The following is a 26,595-nucleotide window of genomic DNA, read 5'->3' as shown; positions in this document are numbered from 1 at the left end:
TGTGCGTGAGACTGAAATTTTCCATCTGTGTATAAACGAATTCTTCACCTATGTATACCCATCCTCTCTGGTGGAATGTCCAGGATAACTACGATCCTGTAAACTAACATACCCACCTGTTTCATAACTATATATATGAAAAAACTGGTAGTTGCATCTATACCTATCATCATTCAGTTTTCTTGTTTTATCAATAACAACAAACCCATACTGTGTGTGATTCCAGCAATTTGCACTTACCTTTACAAATTAATCGAAAGACATGTCAGTTCCTACTTAAGCATGGTAAACATACTTTGTATTCAAATTGTTTGAAGGCTATAATAAGCTTTGCAGTATCCCTTACCAACTATTTTTGGATTCTGGAGTACGTTTGACTCAAATAAAATACATCACCACCTATATGATGAATATCGTAGAATTTGATCCTGGTTTTCTACAGTGACATCATCAAATATGGATGTAGTGTTTGGTTTTACTTTTTCTGGCTGAGGGATTTCACTGCTTTGACTTAATTTCATGTATGATACACCACTGACACCTTGCAGTATCTTTTTGCAGCTGGTACTTGGGCTGAGACAGAGTTTTTGAAAATACACATGCATGCTCAAAATGTACTCTATCTGGGTTGTTAGCAGTGACATGAGAACATTTGTCTTGCCATAGCTGGAGGGACCTGCTATCATCACCTGTATATTATTGAGTAGGAGTATCCCATTCTTCTTCTTCTTCACCTGGTCTTCTTCCACACTGTCACAGGACCAGTATCTTACAAAGTCTTTGCGTCGAGGGTGCTTCACCACCCAGCTGTGATATCAGTTACGTAAGGTTTTTCCATTCAATGAGCTTTTACAGAAAATATATGTTACCAGCTGAGTTGCAGTGCTCAGAGGGTATATATACATGAAATTAGATGTGTTATTTAATTTAACAATGACTGAAGACGCTGACTGCGGTGATGAGGTGATTCAGACAGCTTGGTGCTGCTGTGGTGTTCTAGACATTGCTGTGAAAATACTGTAAATGGAAATGTGTGGTAAGTTCTATGGGACCAAACTGCCGAGGTCATCGGTCCCTAGGCTTACACTCTACTTAATCTAACTGAAACTGAAACTAACTAAAGGACAACACACATACCCCTTCCCAAGGGACTGTGGCAAGGCGCCCTAGACAGCATGGCTACCCAGCTTGGCTGTGAAAATACTGTTAACAGCAACATTATTATGAGAGTTACGAACAAAATAAGACACGGTTTGCAGTAATGTACATATTTCTATTCAACAATCATACACTGGGTGTACTACATAAAAAAAAAACCAGTTGGCTCTTCCTTTATCTTCACAGCTGCACAGAATTTAGCAAATTAAACTGATGGCTATTCCATTAGCTTCTTCTTTTGTCATCGTATTGATGCAGTGTTATAGATCGTCTGCATGCACACTTGACATACAAAGATAGTTCACAATGTTTTTAGACAGAGTTTGTACAAAAGGCAGTCATCTGTTCAATATTTTCAACACAAGGGATAGCACCATCCAAAGGCTGAAGAATTTTGTAATGGAGGAGTGTTGCAGATAAATGGATCAATCTTCAGACCTCACCATGAGTGCTGCACCCTTATACAATGATGTTGTAGATAGTGGCAGGCTAGCACAGTAAATGTCTAGGGGTGTGCGAGATGGGCAATACTCAGAGGTCATCTGTTGATTGATGTAGTGTTCTGCACAACATAGTTCATCCCATTCCAACTTCATAAATTACACTTTAACACTTTTGATGCATTTTCAGTCTCAAACACAACACACCACTCACTGCCCCCTGATGATTTTATACCAATATTTAAGGACTTTGAACAACTGGCTGCTAAATTATAAGTCGAAGTGGAAAGCAGTAGAGTGCTGGGAGGTACTGGCATCTTATCATCCACCACATCAGCACTCTGTCCTTACAATAACACCTGAATATTCTGGGATGGTGTGTATGTTGGAGACCAGTACTGACCTTTACCCTTTGGTATAGGTCTCCCAGCAGAATTCGTCTGAGAGTCAGGGACTGACTAGGTGTCTTCATTATGCAAATTCGCAACTGGGATTGATAATAGCAGCCAACTGTCCTGCTTTAGCATGCAGGTGTACTGCAGAATCCCACGGTGTTGCCACTGCTGGACCTGACGGGCCAGAGATCACTGGAGTCCTGACTAGCCAGTAGTGGCTGCTGCTGTCCAGGATATGTTCGTGGTCACTGTAGGTCCTGACCAATGCCAGGTTGCTGCCAGTCTGGACATGCCAGAGGTCGCTGAACAAAGAAGAACAAACAATAAGCATATACAGACAAAGACATGGAGTTGATCAAAGACATGAAATTAAACCACTGCAGTTCTTTTGCTAGGTGAAGGTGGAAGACAATCTCAATTGCTGTTCTGCGACTGCATTCATCTTATATTTCCCCAACGTCACAATCATGTGACCAGATGTAACATTATTGTGTATCTGATGGTTTCCCCTAATTTTCAGATGGGGGAGGCGTGAATGCTGCGCTCCTATTGGTTCCCAGTGGAACAAAACCCATTTCAAGCATTCTCTGGGAACTAACTCAGTCGAGCTCCATACACCAAGGCGAGCATCTCTGGTTCGTTTAGTCTGGGATCATGAAATAACACTAAATCGTCTCCTGCACTGTAGATTGACCAGCTATTTCAAAAAATAGGAACAGCTGCATCACAGGCAATAGTCTCCATGAGTTTCGAAATGCATCCTCAGCTATCCCGCTGCATCATCATTATTTGTTGACAAGTATTCGTGCGGCTCCAGACTGTAGCGCCTAGAACCGCTCGGCCACTCCAGCCGGCCTTTATATGAGAAATCGGTTGGAAACTTTCCTCATGTCAGCACGTTGTAGGTGTCGCCACGGGCGCCAACCTTGTGAGAATGCTCTGAAAAGCTAATCATTTGCATATCACAGCATCGTCTTCCTGTCGGTTAAATTTCGCGTCTGTAGCACGTCATCTTCGTGGTGTACCAATTTTAATGGCCAGTAGTGTACATATGAATGTTGGCGATGGTGGACGTAGAGACTTCTGTCTGAAGGTATTGATCAGCAGTAAACTGACAGTACTCAGACTGGTCGAAACAGCGCAGAATTCAGCAGAGATGCGTTTTGTTTCAGACGCGTGGAGCCCACCCAGAGAGGGGAGTGTTCGAATCACGGGCGGACATCCGGCTGGGGTGGGCCAGTACCCGTACCAGGCCCTCATCGTCTCCGACGATGTCGAGATGTGGGGCGGCTCGCTCATCACCAGGAAGGCGGTCCTCACCTCCTCGGGGTGCACCATCGGGTGAGTTGGAGCGGCAGCTGGCGAGGTGCTAACAAAGTGACACAGCCATGTGGGGGAACGACTAACTTCTGATGCTGCATTATGTCGCCGGCCGGAGTGGCCGCGCGGTTCTAGGCGCTACAGTCTGGAGCCGAGCGACCGCTACGGTCGCACGTTCGAATCCTGCCTCGGGCATGGATGGGTGTGATGTCCTTAGGTTAGTTAGGTTTAATTAGTTCTAAGTTCTAGGCGACTGATGACCTCAGTCGCATAGTGCTCAGACCCATTTGAACTTTTTTTTGTATTATGTCGCATGTTACACTTTAACAAATTGTATCCAATATCTTCAGCTGTGATTGCAATAAATTTGGTCTTTCAGTATTCCCAATATTCGTCGCGAGAAACGGAAGTGCAGAGTAAACTGTAAGACTGTTCATCGGGGACAGGGTGAGAACGCTGACTGAGCAGTTTATGGTGCGAAATTTACCTTTGGGCGCAAAGGATGGCCCGACATTGTAACTGTGGAGACATAAAATTAATAATTAAATAATGAAACCATTTACAGACACATAAAAACCATCTGCTGTTCACGAAGCTACACGTACGTACAACAACGAGACGCCCAACAATTCATCTACATCTACGGACCCACCAAGCAGCGTTTCTGGTGATTGGAAAACCTGGAGAATGCTTAACCGCATCAGAACTGGGGTGGCTCCTGTGAAATCTAATCTGATCAAATGGGGTTTGTTGGACGAAAATGACGACAAATGCGACTGTGGCACTCGACAGGACATGGAACATCTCCTACAATGCCCTGCCTGCCCTCACAGATGCACCCTCGATGATCTATGGCTGGCTAAAGAAGAAGCATTGGACATTGCCCAATACTGGGCGAACAAATTGTAGTTTCCGGACACGAAAAAGTAAAAGTAATCCACATCTACGCCTATACTCTGCAAACAACCGAGAGATGCATGGCAGAGGGCAAGTCCCATTGTAACAGTTATTAGGGTTTCTTCCTGTTCCATTCACGTATGGAACGCGGGAAGAATGATTGTTTGAATGCCTCTGTGGTGTGCAGTAATTATTCTAATCTTATCCTCACGATCCCTATTTGAGTGATACATAGGGAGTTGTAGTACATTCCTAGAGTCATCGTTTAAAGCTGGTTCTTGAAACTTAGCCAGTAGACTTTTTCGAGATGTGTGTACGTATGTACTGGACCGGGCACCGAGAAATGACGGAGAGGCTTCGTCTCCCATAGCCCTCAGTGGTTCACAACCACACAATAGGCCACAGCAGTCCACCCACCCTATTGCCGCCCCACACCGAACCCAGGGTTAATCTGCGGTTCAGCCCCCAGTGGACCCCCGAGATCGTCTCATACCAGACGAGTGTTACCCCAGATGTTTGCGTGGTGGAGTAATGATGGTGTACGCGTGCGTGGAAATGGTGTTTGCGCAGCATTCGCCAACACAATGTAACTGAGGCGGAATAAGGGGAACCAGCCCACATTCGCCGAGGTAGATGGAAAACTGCCTAAAAACCATCCACAGACTGGCCGGCATACCGGACTTCGACACTAATCCGCCGGCCGGATTCGTACCAGGGACCGGCACACCCTCCCGCTCGGGAAGCAGCGGTTCTTGGGATAGTTTACGTCTATCTTCAAGGGTCTGTCAGTTCAGTTCCTTCAGTAGCTCTCTGACACTCTCCCACGGATTAAACAAACCTGTGACCATTAGTGTTGTCCTTTACTGTATACGCTCAAGATCCCCTGTTTGACCTATCTCGTACGGGTCCCACACACTTCAGCAATACCCTAGGATATCTCTAATGAGTGATTTGTAAGCAATCTCTTTTCTAGACTGATAGTATTTTTCCAGTATTCTGCCAATAAACCGAAGTCTACCACCTGCTTCATCTACGAATTCAATTTCATATCCCTATAAAGTGTTACACCAGGTATTTGGATGAGTTGGTCGATTCCAACAGTGACTCATTGATATTATATTCATAGGATACTACGTTTTTTCGTTTTGTGAAGTGTGCAATTTTACATTTACGAACATTTAAAGCAAATTACCAATCTTTGCACCACTTTGAAATCTTATCAATATATTGAATGTGCAGCTTCTGTCAGAAAGTACTTGGTTACAGATAACTGCATCATCTGCAAAAACCCTGATTTTACTTTTAATATTGTCTGCAAGGTCATTAATGTACAACATGAACAGCAAGGGTCCCAACACACTTGCCTGGAGCACGCCCGAAGTTATTTCTACATATGACGGTGACTCTCCACCCAAGATAACGTACTGCGTCCTCCCTACCAAAAGGTCCTCAATCCAGTGACAAATTTCACTTGATACCCCATATGATCCTACTTTTGGCAATAAGCGTAGGTGCGGTGCTGAATCAAATGCTTTTCGAAAATCAAGAAACACTGCATCTACGTGGCTGCCTTGATCCAAAGTTTTCAGTATGCCATGTGAGAAAAGTGCGAGTTGGGTTTCACATGATCGACGTTTTCGAAATCCATGCTGGCCGGCATTGAGGAGAACATTCTGTTAAAGATACCTCATTATGTTTGAGCTCCAAATATGTTCTAAGATTCTTTGACGTTGATATGGTTCAAATGGCTCTGAGCACTATGGGACTTAACTTCTGAGGTCATCCGTCCCCTAGAACTTAGAACTACGTAAACCTAACTAAGCTAAGGACATCACACATATCCATGCCCGACGCAGGATTCGAACCTGCGACCATAGCGGTCGCGCGGTTCCAGACTGTAGCGCCTAGAACCGCTCGGCCACCCCGGCCGGCTGACGTTGGTATATTGCACCACAGATACACTGAAAACACTCGTGAGTCGTAAGTGGTCATGCTCTCAAACTGACATGAATTCAACTATCACGTGTCTATTGCACCATTTGCTACGGAACAAATAATTAATGCCCTTATATCACATTTGATTTCAGTAATTATTATTTTGGCACCACATAATTTACGAGCTGGTTCCTTTAGTTGATTCAACATATTGCTGTCACAGTTCTTGCCACAAACCTACTCGCCAAATTTTAGTTAAAAACTGGTATTCTTTTTATGTAAGTTGCAAACGCAGTTACGATATCAGTCTCCTCAATGGGTCTCATTAACTAGTAGTATGAGCGTAAGAAGGTTCACTCAAGTTCTGATTTTTTTCACTTGTTCTCGATCTTTTGTGCATCACTGTAAGAAGAATATGTGATGCATAATTATGCTTCGTTATTGATCGACACCGGACTCGCATTTGATCCACAGTTAAGGTCTGTCCACTCCTGTTATCATTCCGTGCGTGTTTAGTGAAACACAACTGCATAGCGGAGAGACACATAGAGCTGTCTGTGCCGCTGATAGTTGTGCCTATTAATACACTATGAATTAGTTATCGTACTTCACGTCGCTAAGATACAGATGCGAAATGTTAATTAATTAACAGTAATCCTAGTGTCTACATAATAATCTCAGAGTCTATTCCTATTTCTTTCAGGATTTCTAATATTAACTTTAACACTGAATCGTCTGTATGACCATATCACAAGCATATACCACCACATCATTAATTTAAAAAAATAAAATAAAATCAGAGTGCTCATCTGCAATCAACACGAAATTAGCTGAGTGTTTGCTATCCTGGGACCTGAGGTGTCGCAGCTAGGGCGCGATCGCCAATTTGTCTATTAAAGCTTTCTTGTATGAATGTATTTGGGCTCCACTATAAGTGTGTGAGAATCTTATACGATCTGCAGTGGGCGAACTGTGTCCTGCAGACGTGCGTCATGAACATATGGCGTAACTGCAGCGTGTAAAAGTAGCGGAGAGACGCTTACAGAGTAGTTACATTCTCTGGAATTATAAAAATTAATAACTGATCTAGAAATAGCCTGAGGAACTTCATATTAGGTACATAACCTTTTATTGTGTAAAGGAACAATCTGTCAAAATCTGAAGTCAATAACTGTTATAATTTGGAAGTTACAAAAAAAAGTCAGTAAAAAAGGTAATTATCCAACACTTAAAAAACTAAATCAATATATATATATATATATATATGTTAATAGTTCACCAACTGTGACTATTCGAAAAGATATGATAACATCTTCAGTGTTTAGGTTCAAATTTGGAAAGTTCTCATGTTAGAAAACCTTTCGTAATTTTGCTGTAGTAATAACTTTAAGAATGTCAAGTGGATATTTATGTTTTGTGTTAAGGTGAGTGTGAAAGAGAGTAGTTGTGTGAGTGTATGTGGGACATTCGCCAATAGGAACTTGCAAGTGTTCCAGCTTTGTATCGTGGGAACGAATCCACCAGTGGTTCCCCTACTAGTGGATGACGGATGTCCAAGCCTGTTTGAATATGTAAGAGACAGCCAGAACGTTCGCGACTATATAGTTAAATTCCAGACGTAAAGTACAGCTTAAAGTTTATTTCATTTTATTTCTTTAACAAGAGAGTTTTGAGTTGCTTATTTTAATGACGTCAATGAGCTGAGAGCAGTGGTTGGTTCTTGCTAGATTTTGGCACGAGCCGCGCCCTGAAAGACAGCTCTGATTGGGCGTAATTCTGTACAGCCAATAAGAAGTGAGACGGTTTGCCACCTAACGCATGGGATAGAGGTGCTTGTAGAGGGAGAGAGAGAGAGAGAGAGAGAGAGAGAGAGAGAGGAAGAAGAAGAAGAAGAAAGTGGTGGACTAACTTTCGAAGGAGCCGGTCATGCTGAAAGTGTCCGAACTCACTATGTGTGAAGTGATATTGTGACTTCCGCGTTTCGATACAGTGATAAAGATAGCTAGTGTTTACCATTAACTATTTGTGAAATGTTAAGAGTCGAGAGATATATGTAAGCAAGCGTCATTCTTTATTAGCATACTGGTATTGCTTTTAAGTACGATATATGACCCCATTGCCTTTACGCATATATGACACATTACTCAATAAAAATGTGTGCGGTGTAGCCGTGTGCTCACTGGTATCCAGTCAGAGCAGGACACCGCTTACATCAGAATACTTCAGTTCTGAGAGCTGCAGGAATCAAGATGTGTGGACTGCACTTTGTAGACCAGCAGAGGAGACCCTCAGGCATTACAAACTGCGGCTGCAGTTTAACATTTGACGTTTACTGCCAGCGGCCTATGACTTTTTACATCCTGTTTGACTCTTATCTAATGCCTGTAATCCAGTACTTTTCTACTTAGTGTGTCTACATTTGTATGCTTTGCTCCGAGCCTGTGAACCACATCACAATCAGTCTCATTCAGCGGGAGTACCCATCTTATTCGAACTGGCCTGAAGGGTCTCTTATCTTAGGCCTAACAACCACTTCACTGATGTATGATCGATCTGTTATCACTGCAAATTTCTGACCATGCAGATGTCAACAGAAATAAGAAATCCCTTATATTACTGCCAACACTCTTCTTTGATAGTTGAGCCATTCTGTTCAGTCTTGTTCACCTGCCTAAATTTATGTGCCACTGTGTGTTCCTTTTCAGTGCAATTCTGATTCAGAATACAGCCCTCACACACTGTTACTAGCATTACAGGAAAGTATGAATTCCTTCTCGAAATCAGGCAATACTAATGCAGGATCTGATATAAGATTATCCTTCGATTTCTGAAAAGTTTCCTGCCAGTCTGCTATCCATCGAAACTTAACTGCACAGTGAAGTAACGGAGTTAATAGTTGTGAAGTTTCAGCAAATCCATTTACAAAATTACAATGGAAGCTAACAAATGATTGCAATTGTTTTGTTGTCTGGTGTGCTGCAAAATCATGCACAGTTGATGCGTGATGAGTACCTGTCCTCACTCCATCTTGACTGAAAATATGTCCAAGGTATTTAACTTTAGTTTGAGGAAAGTGACATTCCCTTAATAAGTATAAAACAAGCAGTCTTCAGTCTTCAGTCTGCTTCATCCAACCATTAACATTCTCTTCTACATTTTTAATAAAGTATTATATCATCAAGATACACAATATATATCTTTGGTTTTAAGCCATGAAGCACTCCATGTAACAAGCGCTGGAATGTAGCAGGAGCACTTTTTAATCCAAATGAAGTCCTGCTGTATTGATAACGAGGGTGAAGTGAATGTTGTTTTAGATCCGTTGTTGAAAATGTTTGCATTGCCCCAAGTTATCTAATGTTTCAGTGATGCTCGGGACTGGATACACAACTGTTATAGTGCATGCATTTGGGAAACTGTAGTCACAGCTGAATCTGTACTTCTCGGTTGCATCAGATTACGTTTTTGACTTAGTGGCAATATTGGCTGACCAGGGACTAGCACCATGTTCCATAATGCCAACAGTTACTTGTTGATCTATAAATTCATCTGCCAACAGTTGTAGGCACATTGCTATCCCATATCGTTTCTTGTAGGTTGGTGTATTATCATCTGTTGGAATGCATTGTTGTGTTACAGGTGTTGTTGGTAAACTACCATCTGATATAAACAAGACTGAGCGTTTTAGTAACAACTTTTCCATGCCTTCCAGTTCACAGTCTTTCAAGTGACGACAAACCTAGGCACTTACTGCAGATACACTGACAGTTTGCTTGACATTGCTGATCTATTGATATTATCCTAATCAAGTATCTCTAAATCTGGTAATATTAATCCCTTAGGGTGACTCACATTGTCCATCCCAAAAGTGCCTTCCATCTAATGCTTAACTGCTCTGCGGTGGTTCCACCACACACATAATACTTGCTGTGGTACGTCAGCATACTCCGTCACCCAGATCAGCTTCTCTGCACCAACTGGTACTTTGTTGTGCGAAACCATCTTTAATGCAAGTGTCCGTAGTTCAGCTGGTGACACTTTAGCAAACAGTGTACCTTGCGACATAGAAATATTTGCACTTTTTGCACCCATTGGAAGCGTATTCCCGCTAAGTCAACTGTGCAGTAGCATGTTCCCTATCCTGGAAGTCAAGTCTGAGAACAGTGGAATATCCCCGACCCACAGTTGGCAACCCTTCCATGTGCTCATAAAACCCTTTAGCTGCTACCTTAAAGCTGAGCTGTGTTGCCCCCAACGGCTCCACGTCTTTGTTTCCTACCCCATTTGATCTGTACTTTGGAGCGTTTACACTCCCCCTGCCCAAGAGGTCCAGACTAACGGCCGACACTTGTGTACCAGCGTCTACCAGAGATGTACGTTCTCTTCTCTGTACTAAGCCTATGAAGCAGCAGTCCATCTCTGCACACATGTTTGCAGTATCGTGGGTTATCGGGAACGTTTCCCTACAGATGAAAAAATTCCAAGTTGCTTTTAACACCTTCTTCTGTTTGTTTCATTTAACCTACTTATTTCTGCATTCTTTTGGCTTGTTGCCAAAGCGTTCACAACTATAACACTATGGCTGTCGTTATTGCGCTTTCAAATGATCGTTCTTCCCACACTGATAAAATTCTTTTTCGGAAGCAAAGATTCGTCGATCACTGCATATTTTGGTGGCAATGTCGATTTCCTGCAGGGTTCATGGCGATGTGAAGCGCTGCAGCTAACTCATTTAACTTTCCATAAGGATTCTGTACGAAAATTCCCCGGGAGTTCCCCGTAGAAAGATGTCTAGAGCTTTATTTTCCGCTTCTTTGGACGCGAGTCGACCAACTTCTGGATTTTGTGCCAACTCATATGCCTGCACGTTCAGTTTTCGAATTAGAAGAGGGTTCAACAGTTTCGTTAGATTTCTGCACCAATCCACTCAACATCTCTCCAAAAAAAATCAAGCGCTATCCGGTTCACGGCGTCTGTATTGTAAACCCTCTGCTTCACTCGTTACTCGTTGAGTGCCCGTCCACAGACTCGTTTCATGTGACCAATTGCTTAGATCGTCTGTGGCTATTTATGAATACTGTCACGTCATGTGTTGTACATGAGGGTGTTATTAGGTTAGCTGCTGAAGGATCTATAGGAGAAGGAAGGAAGGAAGATTGCGTTTAGCATCCCGCCGACATCGAGGTCATTAAAGACACCGCACAAGCTCGGATTGTGTGATTTAAACCGTCGTCCTCCCACATGCGAATACACTGTGTTAACCACTACGCCACCTCGCTCGGTGATATTCGGGGCAGGAGGGTACACTCACTACTGCCTCAAGCTCATCTGAATCCGACTGTGACTGTTTCACAGATCGCAAAGTTTCGAGTTGTTCACTTAACTCACTGTTATACAATGACAGTTTCGATGCCTGCTCCATCAGGTTGGTTACTGCATCACTGGTCGTCGTGTTTATGGCATCTTTGTGCTATTTATTACCACTTTTATATTTACAAGACTAAAAGAAACGAAACACTACCTCTTTCAAAAGCAATAGAAAAACTCAAGAGAGACAATCGTACGCAAAACTTAGACAAGTAATCTTAACTAATCTTTATGTGTAATCATTGTCCAGCGACACTCGGCAGAATCGTGTGCTGCATTACCATAAAGAGCCGGCCGCTGTGGCCGAGCTGTTCTAGGCGCTTCTGTCCGGAACCGCGCTACTGCTACTGTTGCAGGTTCGAATCCTGCCTCGGGCATGGATGTGTGTGATGTCTTTAGGTTAGTCAGGTTTAAGTAATTCTAAGGGACTGATGACTTCAGATGTCAAGTCCCATGGCGCTCAGAGCCATTTGAACCATTTTTTTTTTATCAAGAAGCCTACAAGTGGTAAAAGTTACTGGTGCCATTCTACGTCCAGTTAAATTACAGTTCTTACACTTCACAGGTAACAAATAAGTTTCCTTACAGTCCCCTCTAAATTGTGACAACCTACAGGTGATTCGGGTTTGACAAAACAGATTTCCGTCTTGTATGCCGATTTCTACATCTAGTCCTGGCCATAACAAAACAGGAAAAATTGAAAGGCCAGTAGGAAATGATCGTGGGACTAACCACGTTGTGGTCATGGCTCAGCCATGTGGACTCCATTCGAGGCATCAGAAGGCTATTGTTGGTACGTTGATCACTATAGAAAATTAATGCCATATTAATATCGACAAGGATCCACTTCTGGCCCAAGCTGTAATGATGCCAGGAGGGGACACCTTTACGTTGTCAGGATAGTGTTGTGAAACCTGTAGCGTGACTTGTGGCGCTAATAAAGGAAGATTAGCAAGTCAGTACTTATTCATTCAGATTTACAGTTCTGTGTCTTCTCGGCAGACTCGGCTGACGCCGCGTGTTCGTTACACGCAGAAATTCCACTGATTCGTGTCGTTGGTTCACCTTTACTCGTAGCCAAGGTTGCTACAACTGCTGTTTGGTCCAAGTGTTGCTGGCTGTTGTGTGGCAGGTGAAGCCATAGTGTAACATTGTGCACCCACTCCCCAAGATGGCCGTGAACTGCGGTTACCCATTGGGATGTACGATGCTGTCGGGACTCAGGCAATCGGCTGATACTGGCCTTACGGGACATGTAGGCCTTGGTACCTAGGAGTGCCTGCAGCCATGAGCGGGAGCAGAGGCACTCGACGGCCCAATCACCCAATAGTGAGGATGATAAGGCAACAAGCAGTATGAGATATGCTGGTGTTGCAAGATGCTCAATCTACCATCACCACTGTAGTAGGTACCCAATGGGATGTCCCACGAGTGACAGATTGTGGTTACTTGGATGTTGTCATCTCTGGACTGGCAAGCAGCATATTCACGTGAGGTGCTGCAGGATCTAATACACAGATGTCAAAAAAAAAAAAAAAAATGGCTCTGAGCACTACGGGACTTAAAATCTGTGGTCATCAGTCCCCTAGAACTTAGAACTACTTAAACCTAACTAACCTAAAGACATCACACACATCCATGCCCGAGGCAGGATTTGAACCTGCGACCGCAGCAGTCGCGCGGTTCCGGACTGAGCGCCTAGATCCGCTAGACCACCGCGGCCGGCTACACAGATGTCATTACACCGTAATAATCACTGGATTATGTGCATCGGTATGACTGCCGTCGATCCTATTGTCCAACTGAACTCAAGAGCAATGGAGATGGGCAGGAGGCAATGGCGCGAGGCTCTGTTCATTATGAGTAAGTATGGCCTGCTTCTTTGCTGTTGGTCAGCGGTCGTCATTCCTCTGTGTTTGCTTAACAATTTGTTACAGGCTATTAATTGCACTGTCGAGTCCCTGATGTTATTGTATTTGAGGTGACACTTGTTGCTTCACGTAACAAGAGCAAAGGAATATGTCTTCCTCTATGTCTCTCTCTCTCTCACACTCTTTCTCTCTCTCTCCCTCTTTCTCTCCCTCTTTTTCCCTCTCTCTCTCTCTGTCGGTGGTTTCTCTTTGCCTATCTCTCTGTCTCTACCTCTCTCCCTACTCTCTCTCTCAGCTGTCGCTCTCTCTCTCTCTCTCTCAATGTGTCTGTCTCTCTCTCTCTCCCTCAATGTGTCTCTTTCTGTCTCTCTCTCTCTCTATTCCTCAATGTGTCTCTCTCTGCCTCTCTCTCTCTCTCTCTCTCTCTCTCTCTCTCTCTCTGTCTCCCCCATCTCTCCCTCTCTCTCTCCCTCTCTGCGTCTCACTCTCTGTCTATCTCTCAATATATATATAATCAATCGATGTTCTACTGAATGAGCTTGTGCCTGGCCTGGTGATTGGTGCCGAGATACCAGCTCGCGCTCATGTCCATCATTGCCTTTCAGTGTTGATTTGATTCCTTCTTTCTGCTGCATAGTTAGGTCATCACCACTACCTGAGGTTCCTTGTGGCTGTGCTAGCGCGAAATTAAGGAAAATTTTAATTTCTGCCCCTTTTCTACATTTTTCGTAACATTAAAAAGTCACCAAATATTCTTAGCATGACACAGATGTTATTGAACAATTGATCAAAACAATTCAATAATTTATGTATAGACATTAGAAAATGTTTAGTTGGACATACGAATAATCCTTGAACTTCAGCATAAAATATTGACACTATATTAAATAATCCTCAAATAGAAATGTTGACATTAAGTAAATCACTTATATTAATCATTATCAAATCCCAATGCAGCGAAAGTCTTAACATAAACTTGGAAGTATCCTGTATCATCACACATCAGAGTATTTGCTATTTTTGACATTTGTTGTTAGAATATTTGTCAGTGTTATCACATATTTAGTCTTAAATTAATGCATCCTATGAACTAGCCTCTAATGAGTGAAATTAATCTTCACCCACTCACAACTCGTTTTGGACTAATACTGCTGTCATCGTCTCATTTGTGCGCTTTATGTAGTACATCAGTGGTAGTTAGTGTCAGGGGTTGGTATCAATCGGCCGTTGTCTAATTGCTGGTGTGGAGAATGTGTGTTCAGATGCAATATAGCGACTGTGACTATTCACATCCGATTTTAAAGATCTTAAAAGTTTCTATGTGAAGCGGTTAATGTTGTAGTATATCATATGGGATGTTACTAAATCAGAGGGTAGTTTCAACTGGTTTTAAACTAGGAAAACGTCAGTAAAATGATCCCACATGGTCAATGGAATGACGCTCAGCCAAGGTTTTCATTTTTTTTATCAACTATATCTAACAATGTCTACAATGAAAAGTTTTTTTGTTAAGGTACTTCAGCAGTTTTATGTTATGTTCCTCCCAGTTGAATTTATTATAAAGCCATTACACCAAGAATTTACTACTTTTAATATGTTGTTTTTCGTCATGTTTTAGGAACACACAGGGGGGGGGGGGGGGGGGGGGGGGGAGAGACTTCTACCAAATTATGAGCACCATATAGTATGTTTTATCAAAGTTTACTGACAAAGAATTCGCTACAAACCATTTACTAATGAACATGAAAATTTCATTAACACATATCTCCAAACCCTTCCTCATTTGCTATTTATTGAAATGTCTTTTATCTCTGAAAACCAAACAAACTTGGCATAAGGTAACATTATTGATAAGAGGTCGTCGACATACATAAAAAAAATATGGGCTGTAAGAAAGAACCTTTTGGGACAGCTACCGCAAACAGTTCTGAGCTGTATGATCTTTGACGGTGTAATACCAAACCATTTTCTACTGACGCCTTTTCTTTACTATCACAGAGATACGGTTTGAAGCATTTTGTAAGCGTTCTTGTTACAATTTTCTAATTTAATGAAAAGGATATTGTGATTTGCTTCATCAAATGCCTTTGACAGGTCAGAATGTATACCAGCAGACGTATAGCTTATTGACTAGTGGATAAAGTTCATTATTTTTATATGGGTAAATAGCCTTCTTAGTTTCCTAATTCTTTAGAAATCCGAACTGCGACATTGACAGTGTATTATTACTGTAGTAGTCTCCGCCCCCGGCAGCTGAGTGGTCAGCACGACAGAATGTCAATCCTAAGGGCCCGGGTCCGATTCCCGCCTGGGTCGGAGATTTTCTCCGCTCAGGGACTGGGTGTTGTGTTGTCCTTGTAGACATCATTTCATCCCCATCGACGCGCAAGTCGCCGAAGTGGCGTCAAATCGAAAGACTTGCACCCGGCGAAGCGTCTACCCTATGGGAGGCCCTAGTCACACGACATTATTATTGTTACTGTAGTAGTCAGGTAGCTAAGAAACTGGTTGTGTATTACCTTTTACAAATTTTTTCGAATGCTGGCAAAAGTGAAACTAAACGGAAATTTGACAGCATTTCTTTATTTTAGCTTCAACGTATTAAAACCATTCAGGAAATATTATACTGACAAATGAGTGATTACAAAAACAACGTGATATGTTACGGATTTCAGAACACCATGTAATTAATTTTGCTGATAATTCGTTGCTTTTGAGAGCATCTATCGATATACAAAAGAAAAAATTCCTAATACAACTTGTATAATAATTCCAATCCCAGAGAAAGCAGCTGTTGGCAGGTGTGAAAATTACCGAACTATCAGTTTAATAATTCACGGCTAAAAAATACCAACACGAATTCTTTACAGACGAATGGAAAAACTGGTAGAAGCCGACCTCGAGGAAGACGAGTTTTGATTCCGTAAAAATGTTGGAACATGTGAGGCAATATTGACCCTACGATGTACCTAAGAAGATAGATTAAGGAAAGGCAAAACTACGTTTCTAGCATCTGTAGACTTAGAGAAAGCTTTTGACAATGTTGACTGGAATACTCTCTTTCAAATTCAGAAGGTGGTAGAGATCAAATACAGGGAACGTAAGGCTATTTACAGTTTGTACAGAAACCAGATGGCAGTTATAAGAGTCGAGGGGCATGAATGGGAAGCAGTGGTTGGTGGCAGGATTGTGGCCTATCCCCGACGTTATTCAATCTGTACATTGAGCAAGCAGTAAAGGAAACAAAAGAGAAATTAGGGGTAGGAATTAAAATGCATCGCAAAGAAATTAAAACTTTGACGTTTGCGGATGACCTTGTAATTTTGTCAGAGACAGCAAAGAACTTGGAAAAGCAGTTGAACGGAATGCACAGTATCTTCAAAGGAGGATATAAGATGAACGTCATCAAAAGCAAAACCACAACAATGGAATGTAGTCGAATTAAATTAGGTGATGCTGAGGGATTTAGATTACGAAATGAGACACTTAAAGAAGTAGATGAGGTTTGCTATTTGGGGGAGCCAAATAACTGATGATGGTCAAAGTAGAGAGGATATAAAATGTAGACTGGCAATGACAACAAAAGGCGCTCCTGAAGCAGAGAAATTTGTTAACTTCAAGTATAGATTTCATGTGAGGAAGTCTTTTCTGGATGTTTTTGTACGCGGTGTAGCCTTGTACGGAAGTGAAGCATGGACGATTAACAGTTTAGAGAAGAAGAGAATAGAAGCTTTTGTAGTGTGGTGCTTCAGAAGAATACTGAAGATTATGCGAGTAGATCATGTAACTAGTGAGGAGGTACTGAATAGAAATGGGGAGACGAAAAATTTGTGGTACAACGGTACAACCTCACTAAAATAAGGGATCGGTTGGTAGGACACGTTCTGAGGCGTCAATGGACACCAATTTAGTACTGGAAGGAAGCGGTGGGGGGGGGGGGGGGGGGGAGGGTAACAATCGTAGAGGAAGACTAAGAGACGAATACACTAAGCAGATTCGGAAGGTTGTAGTTTGCAGTAGGTCCTTGGAGTTGTTGAGGCAGCTTTCACAGGATAGGGTAGCATGGAGAGCTGCATCAAACCAATCTCTGGACTGAAGACTACAACAACAACTGCTTGACAAGGAGCAGTTGAATTTTCAGCTGCTTTTGAATGTTCCTGGTACTCATTTCATCAGCCATTACCGAGCGAGGTGGTGCAGTGGTTAGCACACTGGACTCGCATTCGGGAGGACGACGGTTCAATCCCGTCTCCGGCCATCCTGATTTAGGTTTTCCGTGACTTCCCTAAATCGTTTCAGGCAAATGCCGGGATGGTTCCTTTGAAAGGGCACGGCCGATTTCCTTCCCAATCCTTCCCTCACCCGAGCTGGCGCTCCGTCTCTAATGACCTCGTTGTCGACGGGACGTTAAACACTAACCACCACCACCACCACCACCACCATCAGCCATTCCTAGAAATTAGTACTGTCGATAGCCTGCTACGCAGCTGAAATTTGGAAACTTTCTGTCACAGGCGCCAGAAATTCGTCGTCCGCCTGGGAGGCATTCATCGGACTGAGACGGAGAGCACCGCCTGGATCGTGGAGTCCAGCTGGGCCCTGACGCACCCGGACTTCAGCATGTTCGCCTACTACAGCCACAGCGTGGCTGTCGTGTATCTGCCCGAGGAAGCTCCTCTGAACAGTGAGTGGCGCAAAAATCACGCACCATTCTTGCCTTGCAGAGAAAGCGAGAGAGAGGGGGGGGGGGGGAGAGAAAGGAAGTGCAGTGACAGAGTAGAAGTCACGTGATGGCTGTCTGGGAAGCAATAGTCAGTGAAGTTAGTATGTCTCTCACATGGAAGTGAGTCGTTCTTATTCTCAATGTTTACACTGATATTCGTACACCTGTGTCCTTCCTACGCCCTTTTCATCTTAAAAAAATCACGTACCGTTCTTGCATTGCAGAGAAAGCGAGAGAGAGAAAGAGAAAGGAAGAGTAGTGACAGAGTAGAAGTCACGTGATGGCTGGCTGGGAAGCAATAGTCAGTGAAGTTAGTATGTCTCTCACATGGAAGTGAGTAGTTCTTATTCTCAATGTTTACGCTGATATTTGTGTACCTGTGTCCTTCGTATACCCTTTTCATCTTATTTAATCCGCTGCATGTGACTGCAACGGGCGAAGAGTAGTCGGTATCTACTTCGATAGTTGTGGCAGTAATTGTGAAACATCCCCTTTCAACGAAACGTCCCCTTAGAAAAATTACAAATGACTGTGCTTAACCTGACACACAATATTTTTAGCGCAACGCAATCTGACTATCAAAGATCCCTGCAAAAGAATGGCCCTGTGTAACATTAAACTATACCTTTCAGAAATCACTTACCTCACAAAAAATCTTCATTACTCGAACTACTGCAATACAGCGAGCGCCACTACTGCCAGCTAAATAAAAGATTCAAACTACGGAAGGCACTAACTACTGATAGGGATAGTTAGCAAATGAAAGATATTAATAGAGAACAAACAATGTATTTACCTTGATAGTCATAATATATATAGCAGTTCATGACAAATTACAAAACTCCGCCATCTCTCTCCCCACATCCACCACTGCTGGCGGCTCACCTCCAACTGTGCAACGCTACGCGCTGTTCACATCCAGCTGCCTAACACTACAATGGCGAGTATTACAACAATGCAAAGCAGCCACAGACTGCTACGTAACGTTGCCAATAAGAAAACATAAACAGCCTACTTACATAGCCCCCACGCTCCCCACAAAAAATTTTACAAATTGTTTTGGGCAGTGGCCAATAATGATTTGATAAAATTTTTCATAATTACAATAACAAAGATATCAAATGCACACACTTATTGATACAATGTTGGTCAAAAGCTAAAATTTTCTCGCAGTCTATAAAGACAGTCCTGATTCATTCATCACAGTAACCTTGCAGTGTTTTTCTCAAAGTCTGAGCAGTAAAAGAAAATGCATACGGAAGTAGTGGATTTCCATGCAGTCTTGAAGAAGTAGTGTTGTCCTTCCAACGGAAAGACAGGACTGACTCTCGACATGCAGACAGGTAATGGGCCACAACAGAGCAAACCCACAGCAGAGTCAGTCGACGTTTTGAAGAATATTGGTAGGTAGGTCATCACAGAGTAGACCCACTGTAGTCCTGAAAGAGATTACGGTATTGGTGGGCCAGCAGAGGCGCAGACCCACTGCAGTCCTTGTAGAAATAATGGTACTGGTGAGTCAGCAAAGGTGTAGACCCACTGTAGTCCTGGTAGAAATGGCCAGCAGCCATCTGTTGCGACTGTGCAGGTGCACAATCACCATTGAAGAGTCTTGCGGAGAATAGAGCAAGTCCATAAACCACCGTATGTGCACTCACAAAAAGTTTCTGGAATTGTCCTTAGAACCAGCAATGCTGTTATCCAGACCCTTGCTGAATCATTAACACAGGTGCAAACACTATCAGTCCCTACTTCTCACATATTGTCCATATACTATGACCAACAGAAACGTGTGCAGTGAAATGATACTTAATTTGAAGAACTGGTGTCTATACAATTATAAATTTACAACATAAGAATACAATAACACAGATACAAAATACATCATTAAAGAACATAACAATACAGATAACATTTGTAGTAACACAGGCTTTACAAAAGAATAGAAATAAACATATACATCAGTGTTACAGGAATTATGACATAAGTACATACATAAAAGATCAGAATAACTTTCGAAACATCAATTTCACACATGAGCATTAAAACAAAACAGAACAAGTAATGTCTAAACATCTTTACAAAGTAAATGACATAGTATTAGAAAAATTCTACAACATAAATCTTATTAGCTAAACACTTAAAGACAGGAAAAAGACAAATACACAATGGTACATACACACATAGCAAAATAATACAAAAGGAAAGGACAGGGTTTGTTTTACTGCAGTATTTTGCATGGAGATCTCCCTTGGTTCATCATTATTCCCAAAAGTCCTATCTATACCTGATTTCTGTACTTTTTTTTGTACAACTTCTCAATGCATTTTTTTCCTATTGTCCATAGTCAGTTTCTTATGTAGTCTACCCCCCCCCCCCTTAAGCTAACTTAAATCTACTGAGCTCAGATGCTAAACTAAGGGACGAGGCAATGCAGCAGCACAAAACAATTAACACACACAGCAATGATCAAAAATACAAATGGCGAAGCAAGCAGCATAAATTACAACTAATATAAGGCAATGAGCAGCAAACAAGAAAAATAAATCAGTAGTAAACTGGCTTAGCAGAGTAACACGAATTAAAATTCAGTAGCACTATGCCTGGCAAACAGCAGAAGCAAATGATATAACTAGTACCTAAACATGACAAAGCTCAAACAGAAAAAATTTTACACTAAAGACAACAATGCAGATAAGGGAAATGTCTATTCACATCTTAATGTCTATGTAATTAAAGTTGTGCACCACCAGAAGTTATTCTACCAAAAAAGTTACCAAGTACTTGAAAAGAAAATTGTGAATGCAGTTCCTGTGAAGGTAAATGTCTTTTTGTACTCCCTCATTTTTTTAAAAAAAATATTATTTACTCAATCTGTAGACAGAAAATATTTATATTAGTACATCTATAAAATTTTATTTTAACCAATACTGCAGTGCAGCTAGAAACTAGATATTAAACAAAATGAGTAAATAAATACATAAAGGCAAGCCATATGGCATTTCTCTCAATTAGCAAGACAATAGCCGTGAAATGTTTCTCCGTTTCATTAGGCATTTTAGTAAATATCATAAATTAAGAGCTCCACAGTGTAATCATGTTTTCAAGTTTGAGGGTGTCGTATTTACGATGCTTTCTACAAAGGAATGTCGATAGCGAGGATAATGGCCTCCCTTTTTTTTTTTTTTTTTTTTTTTCATCTGTGCCTCTCTTTTGTCAGGTGACAACCTCTCAGCTGGGCGCCCAAAACGCATTACGTCAAGGTCACTTACCTTTCTTACTGAAATATTTATGACAGCAGTTTCCGCTACAGTGACAGTCTCATATAAAAATTTCACAGGTCGAAAATTTGTGTTACAAATGTGTAGAAACAAAATCCTGTAAATATAACAGCGTCCAAAAAATTTTCACCAGCATTGTGATACATTCACGCATATACACACATTTCATAACTCTTAAAGTAAGATTCTTGGTTTCCAACATCCTTTTTCACAAACCAGAGTCCCTAACCACTACTCATTATTCTTTACCTTATTCGTTGACACTTCTTCAATATTTCATCATTACAGATATGTAGCATAATCAAATAACTCATATAGCATCAGCTTACTGATCATAAACATACCGCAACAGCATAATACACATAGTCATCGTGATAATAACATCATAACACCTCTGTCAACTCTCAAAATCATCGTAGCTTCCTCCAATAATTTCAAAACCTAAAAAAATTCTCTGCTCATGTCAAAAGTGTCATCTGCCTCAAACGCACTTCAAAAATCATGATCCTATACCAAATATATCATTCAACGCTCTCATAGTATCACAATGGTTCCGAAAAAATATGAACAGTTCACAAAGCACAGACAAAATACAATTTCGTAAGTGTGAAGTTATACAACGATGTAATTACGTAAACATCTGTCACTGATGTAGAAAAAAATTTTTGTTTCTGTGTCAAATAATCAGATAGCTGTGTAATTCTGTGTTACAGAAATATGGTACCGATGTGTAAAGTTGTATAAGCAAATACCATATTAGCTAGGGCTCCTTGTGCTTGCCAAACACATGGTACACAAAGTAGGCGTGTACCCCCCTGAGGATTAATGTAATTATACCCTCAGGTGTTACAGATTACAGCAATGGAATGAAATGTGTCACGGAAAACCTTTGTATCATTGTGCTTCAAATATCTTTAAAAATAAATGATTTAAGTGCAAAATTAATCACTCAAATACGTGTCCTGTAGCGCTAAATGTGCGTCTTGCTGTAAGATAATCTCTGTGGAAGTGTCGTAGTTATCGTCCTCCGAAAGCTAAGTTCTGCAGAAGCCAATGTACTCACCTCATGATACACCAAATTTCAAGTAAACCAAAATGTTGCATTAAAATCTCATTAGCAGTACTGGTAAATGTTCTAAGTATGTAAGCCTTATAGTCGTTACGTAATTGTACAACTAACAAGCAAGAATGTACAAATAACAACATTGCGTCGTCTGTTCACTATAACAATGCATTCGTAATTTCTGTTTAAATAAGTTCTCTTGGTTCTTGATTGGATATTTAACTTCAAACATTGTTGTATGTTAACAGATTCTAAGTCTGACAAAGCATACTAGCAATGTAAAGTGAAAAGTTATATGGCAAAGACAAAGTTAAAAAGCAGATTATCTTTCAATAAACGGTTTTACATGTGAAATGTGGTGTAAACCTTTACTCTTCCTAGTACGCAGAGTTTCAACTTCAACGCAATTATCATGTGGTATACGTCGGATTCTATAAGGTCCATTGTAAACTAGAAAGAATTTGTGACTCAGGTGTTTCTTCTTATGTGACAATGAATGAGCTTTAATGAGAACTTTCTGACCAATTTCTTTGCATTTGCTTTACCGTGTAGTTTTCTCCTTTTGTCTGCTGCAGATTTTATATTTATAATAGCCAAGCCAATTATGTCTTTGTGTCGAAGTTTACGTGTATTCGGGAAAGGTACAAGGTCTCTGATTCTGTTCGGTGGTTCTTCATTCTTTAGTACAAGAGTAGGTGGTAAAGCAGTGGAGTCGTGAGGCATTTCATTCAGCACGTTTTGAAATAAGTGTAAATATCTGTCCCAATGCTGATGCTTTCTGTGACAATAAAGTCTGCAAAGCTTATTGATTTCTTTCATAATCCTTTCGGACGGGTTACAATGTGGTGAGTACAATGAAATAAAAACAGGTTTGATTTTATGATTCTGAAGCATGCGTGACCAAACAGCAGATCTGAATTGCGGTCCGTTATCTGAAATGACTTTACTAACGTGTCCAACTTCACGTAAGAAATTTTTAACAAAGGCGTTGGATACAGACCATACAGTGGCTTTACGTAACGGAGTGAAAGAAACAAATTTTGAAGTAAGTTCAACAGCGACTAGAACGTACGAAAATTCATTAGATGTTCTGACAAGCGGTCCCAAGAGATCAACAGCAGCAAATTCTTTTAATTTAGAAGGAATAATAGAAAACAACGGAGCACGATGTGAGACAGTAGATGGTTTCTCCTGAATGCCTTCAGAAGAAATAATATGTCCCAAAAACCTCACCTTTGACCTACCGAATTCAGACTTTTCCAAGTTAACAGTAATTCCAGATTCTGCAAAAATACGTAACAAACTGTTAAGGATGCGATTATGTTGTTCCCATCAGGCTTCTGCTATCAGAATATCGTCCACATATAAGGTGATGAGACGTTTTAAGAACTCAGGTAATATGGAATTTAGTCCGCGAATGAATGCTGCCGAAGAAATGTTCAAACCAAAAGGAAGTTTCCGAAACTGATAACAAGCGCCGAAACAAAGGAAAGCTGTGTATTTTCTACATTCTGGATGAAGTTCGATCTGATAAAAGCTGGATCTGAGATCAAGAGAAGACAACACTTTTACGTCATTAAAATTTTGAAGAAGTTCTTCCATCGTTTGCGGCCTGTCTGTTTCAGGAATGATGATAGTATTGATTTGTCTCGAATCTAAGACAAGTCTGATCGATCCATTTTTCTTCTCAACAACATGTAATGGATTCTTGTATGAGCTTACTGCAGGCTCAATAATGCCCTCATTAAGCATAGATTGTATTTCTGTTCTAACACGGTCCCTATAATGTGCTGGAATTACGTATGGTCTAACACAAAATTTAGTATGCTCACGAACACGAAATTGGTATTGAAATCCCTTGATTGTTCCTGTTTTGTGAGTAAAAATTGTGGAACGTGCTTGTAAAATCTCAAAAAGGTCTTGCCTATCAGTGTCATTACAATTCTCAATTGTTCGAATTTTATTCTGAATTAACTCATTAGTATCAAATATGTCGTCGATATCATCCCTGTCAGGACTTGCAGAGTGATTGTTAGTGTCTAGTGTCGTAGAAAACTCCGAACTGTTGTCTAACAGAAGGTAAAGCCGATTAATTTCCTCGTCATGGTTTGAGAGCCAATCTTCAAATTTCAAAGCTATTGACTTACCTTCTTTCTCTAAACTTATTTCAGCATCGTGAAAGTTTAAGATTGCTTTGTATTCATTCGAAAAGTCTACTCCCAATATAATTTCCGTCGACAGTAATGGAACAATAAGAAAGCTCATAGAGAAGCTGTGGCTTTGACAAAAGAGTTCTAAGTTGGTTTGTTGGCGTACATCTACACTTTTTCCAAAGATTGCACCTTGTAATTTAATCTTACGTAATGGAAGTGTGGGACAATCGTAGATTTGTTGCATTTGCTAAAGGCTGTTTCACTAATTACTGAAATGGGACTGCCAGAGTCAAGTACTGCCGTTAATTTTTCATCATTTACTGTAATGTGAATCACAGGATATGCAATCTTGTTATGTTTTACGTCGTGTTCCTGGAGTAAAATGTCCCTAATGTCTTCCATTTTGACATAATTACTAGCTACGGCAGCTGCGTCGTCAGTTTCATACGTACGTTTCGTGGCTGCCAGCGGTATGAGTCATTGCCTTGTCTCTTTGTTGGCGCGCGTCGTTATTGGGATTTGGAGACCTAACTTCTACAAATTCACCTCCTCGAGAGGGCCCTGCTCTGTTTGAATCCCGCCAGTTCTGATGCAATTCAGGTCTGTCGGTACGATCATGTCGTCTGTCGTCATGTCGGTAGATTCCATAGTTTCTTTCTTGTCGGTCACGTGGTGGAGAACTTCTCCCTGAATCGTAAATGCGCGCTGGTCCTTTGCGTCTAAAGTTATTCTGTCTCCCTTGATAATATTCATTTTGGTTCCCATATTGTCTGTTTCTCTGATTGTCTCTGTGATAGACATTACCGCAGAGAGGTGATCTTTCCCCGTAATTATTACTACTCTGCCAACGGTTGTCATACGGGTGGTGTCTGTTTTGGTCACGATTTGTGTTGTGAGAATAGCCTTGTCCTGTCCAGTTATTATTTCTTTCATTGCAGAATTGCGACGGATGTGACCTGTAATTGTTGTGCTCCTGTTTCCGCGTTCCCCGATTGTCAGTGTCAATTTCCAGTTCTTGTAACAGTCCCTGAAAAGCCTCAATGTCTTCTTTGCAACGTCCTGCTAAAATAATATGTCGTAAATGTTCAGGTAATTTGATTAAGCAAATGCGGATGAGTTCTGAGGGGCTGTATGGGTTTGACAGGTACTGATTCTTGTGCAACATGTCTTCAAAATATTGCACAAGACTGGAGAATTCAGATTGTTCGAAATGTTTCATCATTATGATGCCATGTTTTACTCGGTCTTGTGTGGCTTGAGACCAATATGCTGAGAGGAAGGCATGGTAAAATTCTCCTTCACTGTGGCAATCGTGAATGACCGATCGCATTCTTACAGCTGGTTCATTCTCTAAGTAGCCACACATAAATTCTAATCTGTGTACTAACGACCAGTTGGGAGGAAAACAATGAGAGAATTGATGGAGCCATGCTTGCGGATGAATGTCGTTGCCAGAATTCTTAAATGTTTTGAATTTACGTGTAGTAATGAACAGCTTATAGTCAAAATCATCATGTCGGCGAGTCGCATATCGGTCATTGTTAGGTCGTGTCGGCCGTTCCATCTCAAAATTCGGTGCACATTGCCAATTTCTTTCATAACTTCCGAAATGCCCTGTGTTATTATTTTGCGGCTTTTCCGTATTTCTAAGTCCCTCTTCCCATGTTGGAGCGCGAGTGTCCTCTGAAATTTGTAATTTTTGTATTACTTGTGCCATCTGATCTTGTACTTCCCGGATTTCTCTTTTGTACTGTATATTGATTTGATTTTGATTGAATTTCCTAATTTGTTCGCACTCTTCTGTGTCATTAAGGACTACCGGTTTTGTGTCATTCAGATTATCATCTACCTTCGTAAATAAATTAGTGAATTGATCCGAAAGTTCGGCTACTTTCTTCGATAGTGTACTTATTTCCTCAGTGTGTTTTTCTGAACCAAGTTTCAGAGTATCTACTGTGTCCTTTAAGTTTTCCTGAGTTTTTGCAAGTTGCG

General features: G+C 41.2%; 1 protein-coding gene and 1 non-coding gene across 2 annotated transcripts in view; both read left to right on the top strand.

Annotated features, from left to right (window-relative positions):
* LOC124550666 (serine protease 44-like) overlaps positions 1-26,595 on the top strand; it is a 69,357-nt gene that overhangs the window by 19,617 nt on the left and 23,145 nt on the right. The window contains exons 2-3 of the mRNA XM_047125390.1: positions 3,166-3,334; positions 17,898-18,067. Coding sequence (XP_046981346.1) covers positions 3,166-3,334; positions 17,898-18,067 — 339 coding nt within the window. The remainder of the gene's footprint in view (positions 1-3,165; positions 3,335-17,897; positions 18,068-26,595) is intronic.
* On the top strand, positions 17,569-17,641 carry Trnaa-cgc. Its single transcript has one exon. It is a non-coding gene; the product is annotated as a tRNA-Ala (tRNA).

This window comes from Schistocerca americana, chromosome 9 (assembly GCF_021461395.2).
Source record: "Schistocerca americana isolate TAMUIC-IGC-003095 chromosome 9, iqSchAmer2.1, whole genome shotgun sequence".
Lineage (NCBI taxonomy): Eukaryota > Metazoa > Arthropoda > Insecta > Orthoptera > Acrididae > Schistocerca > Schistocerca americana.
The sequence above is the reverse complement of the archived record's forward strand: the minus strand, read 5'-3'. Positions and strand labels throughout refer to the sequence as shown.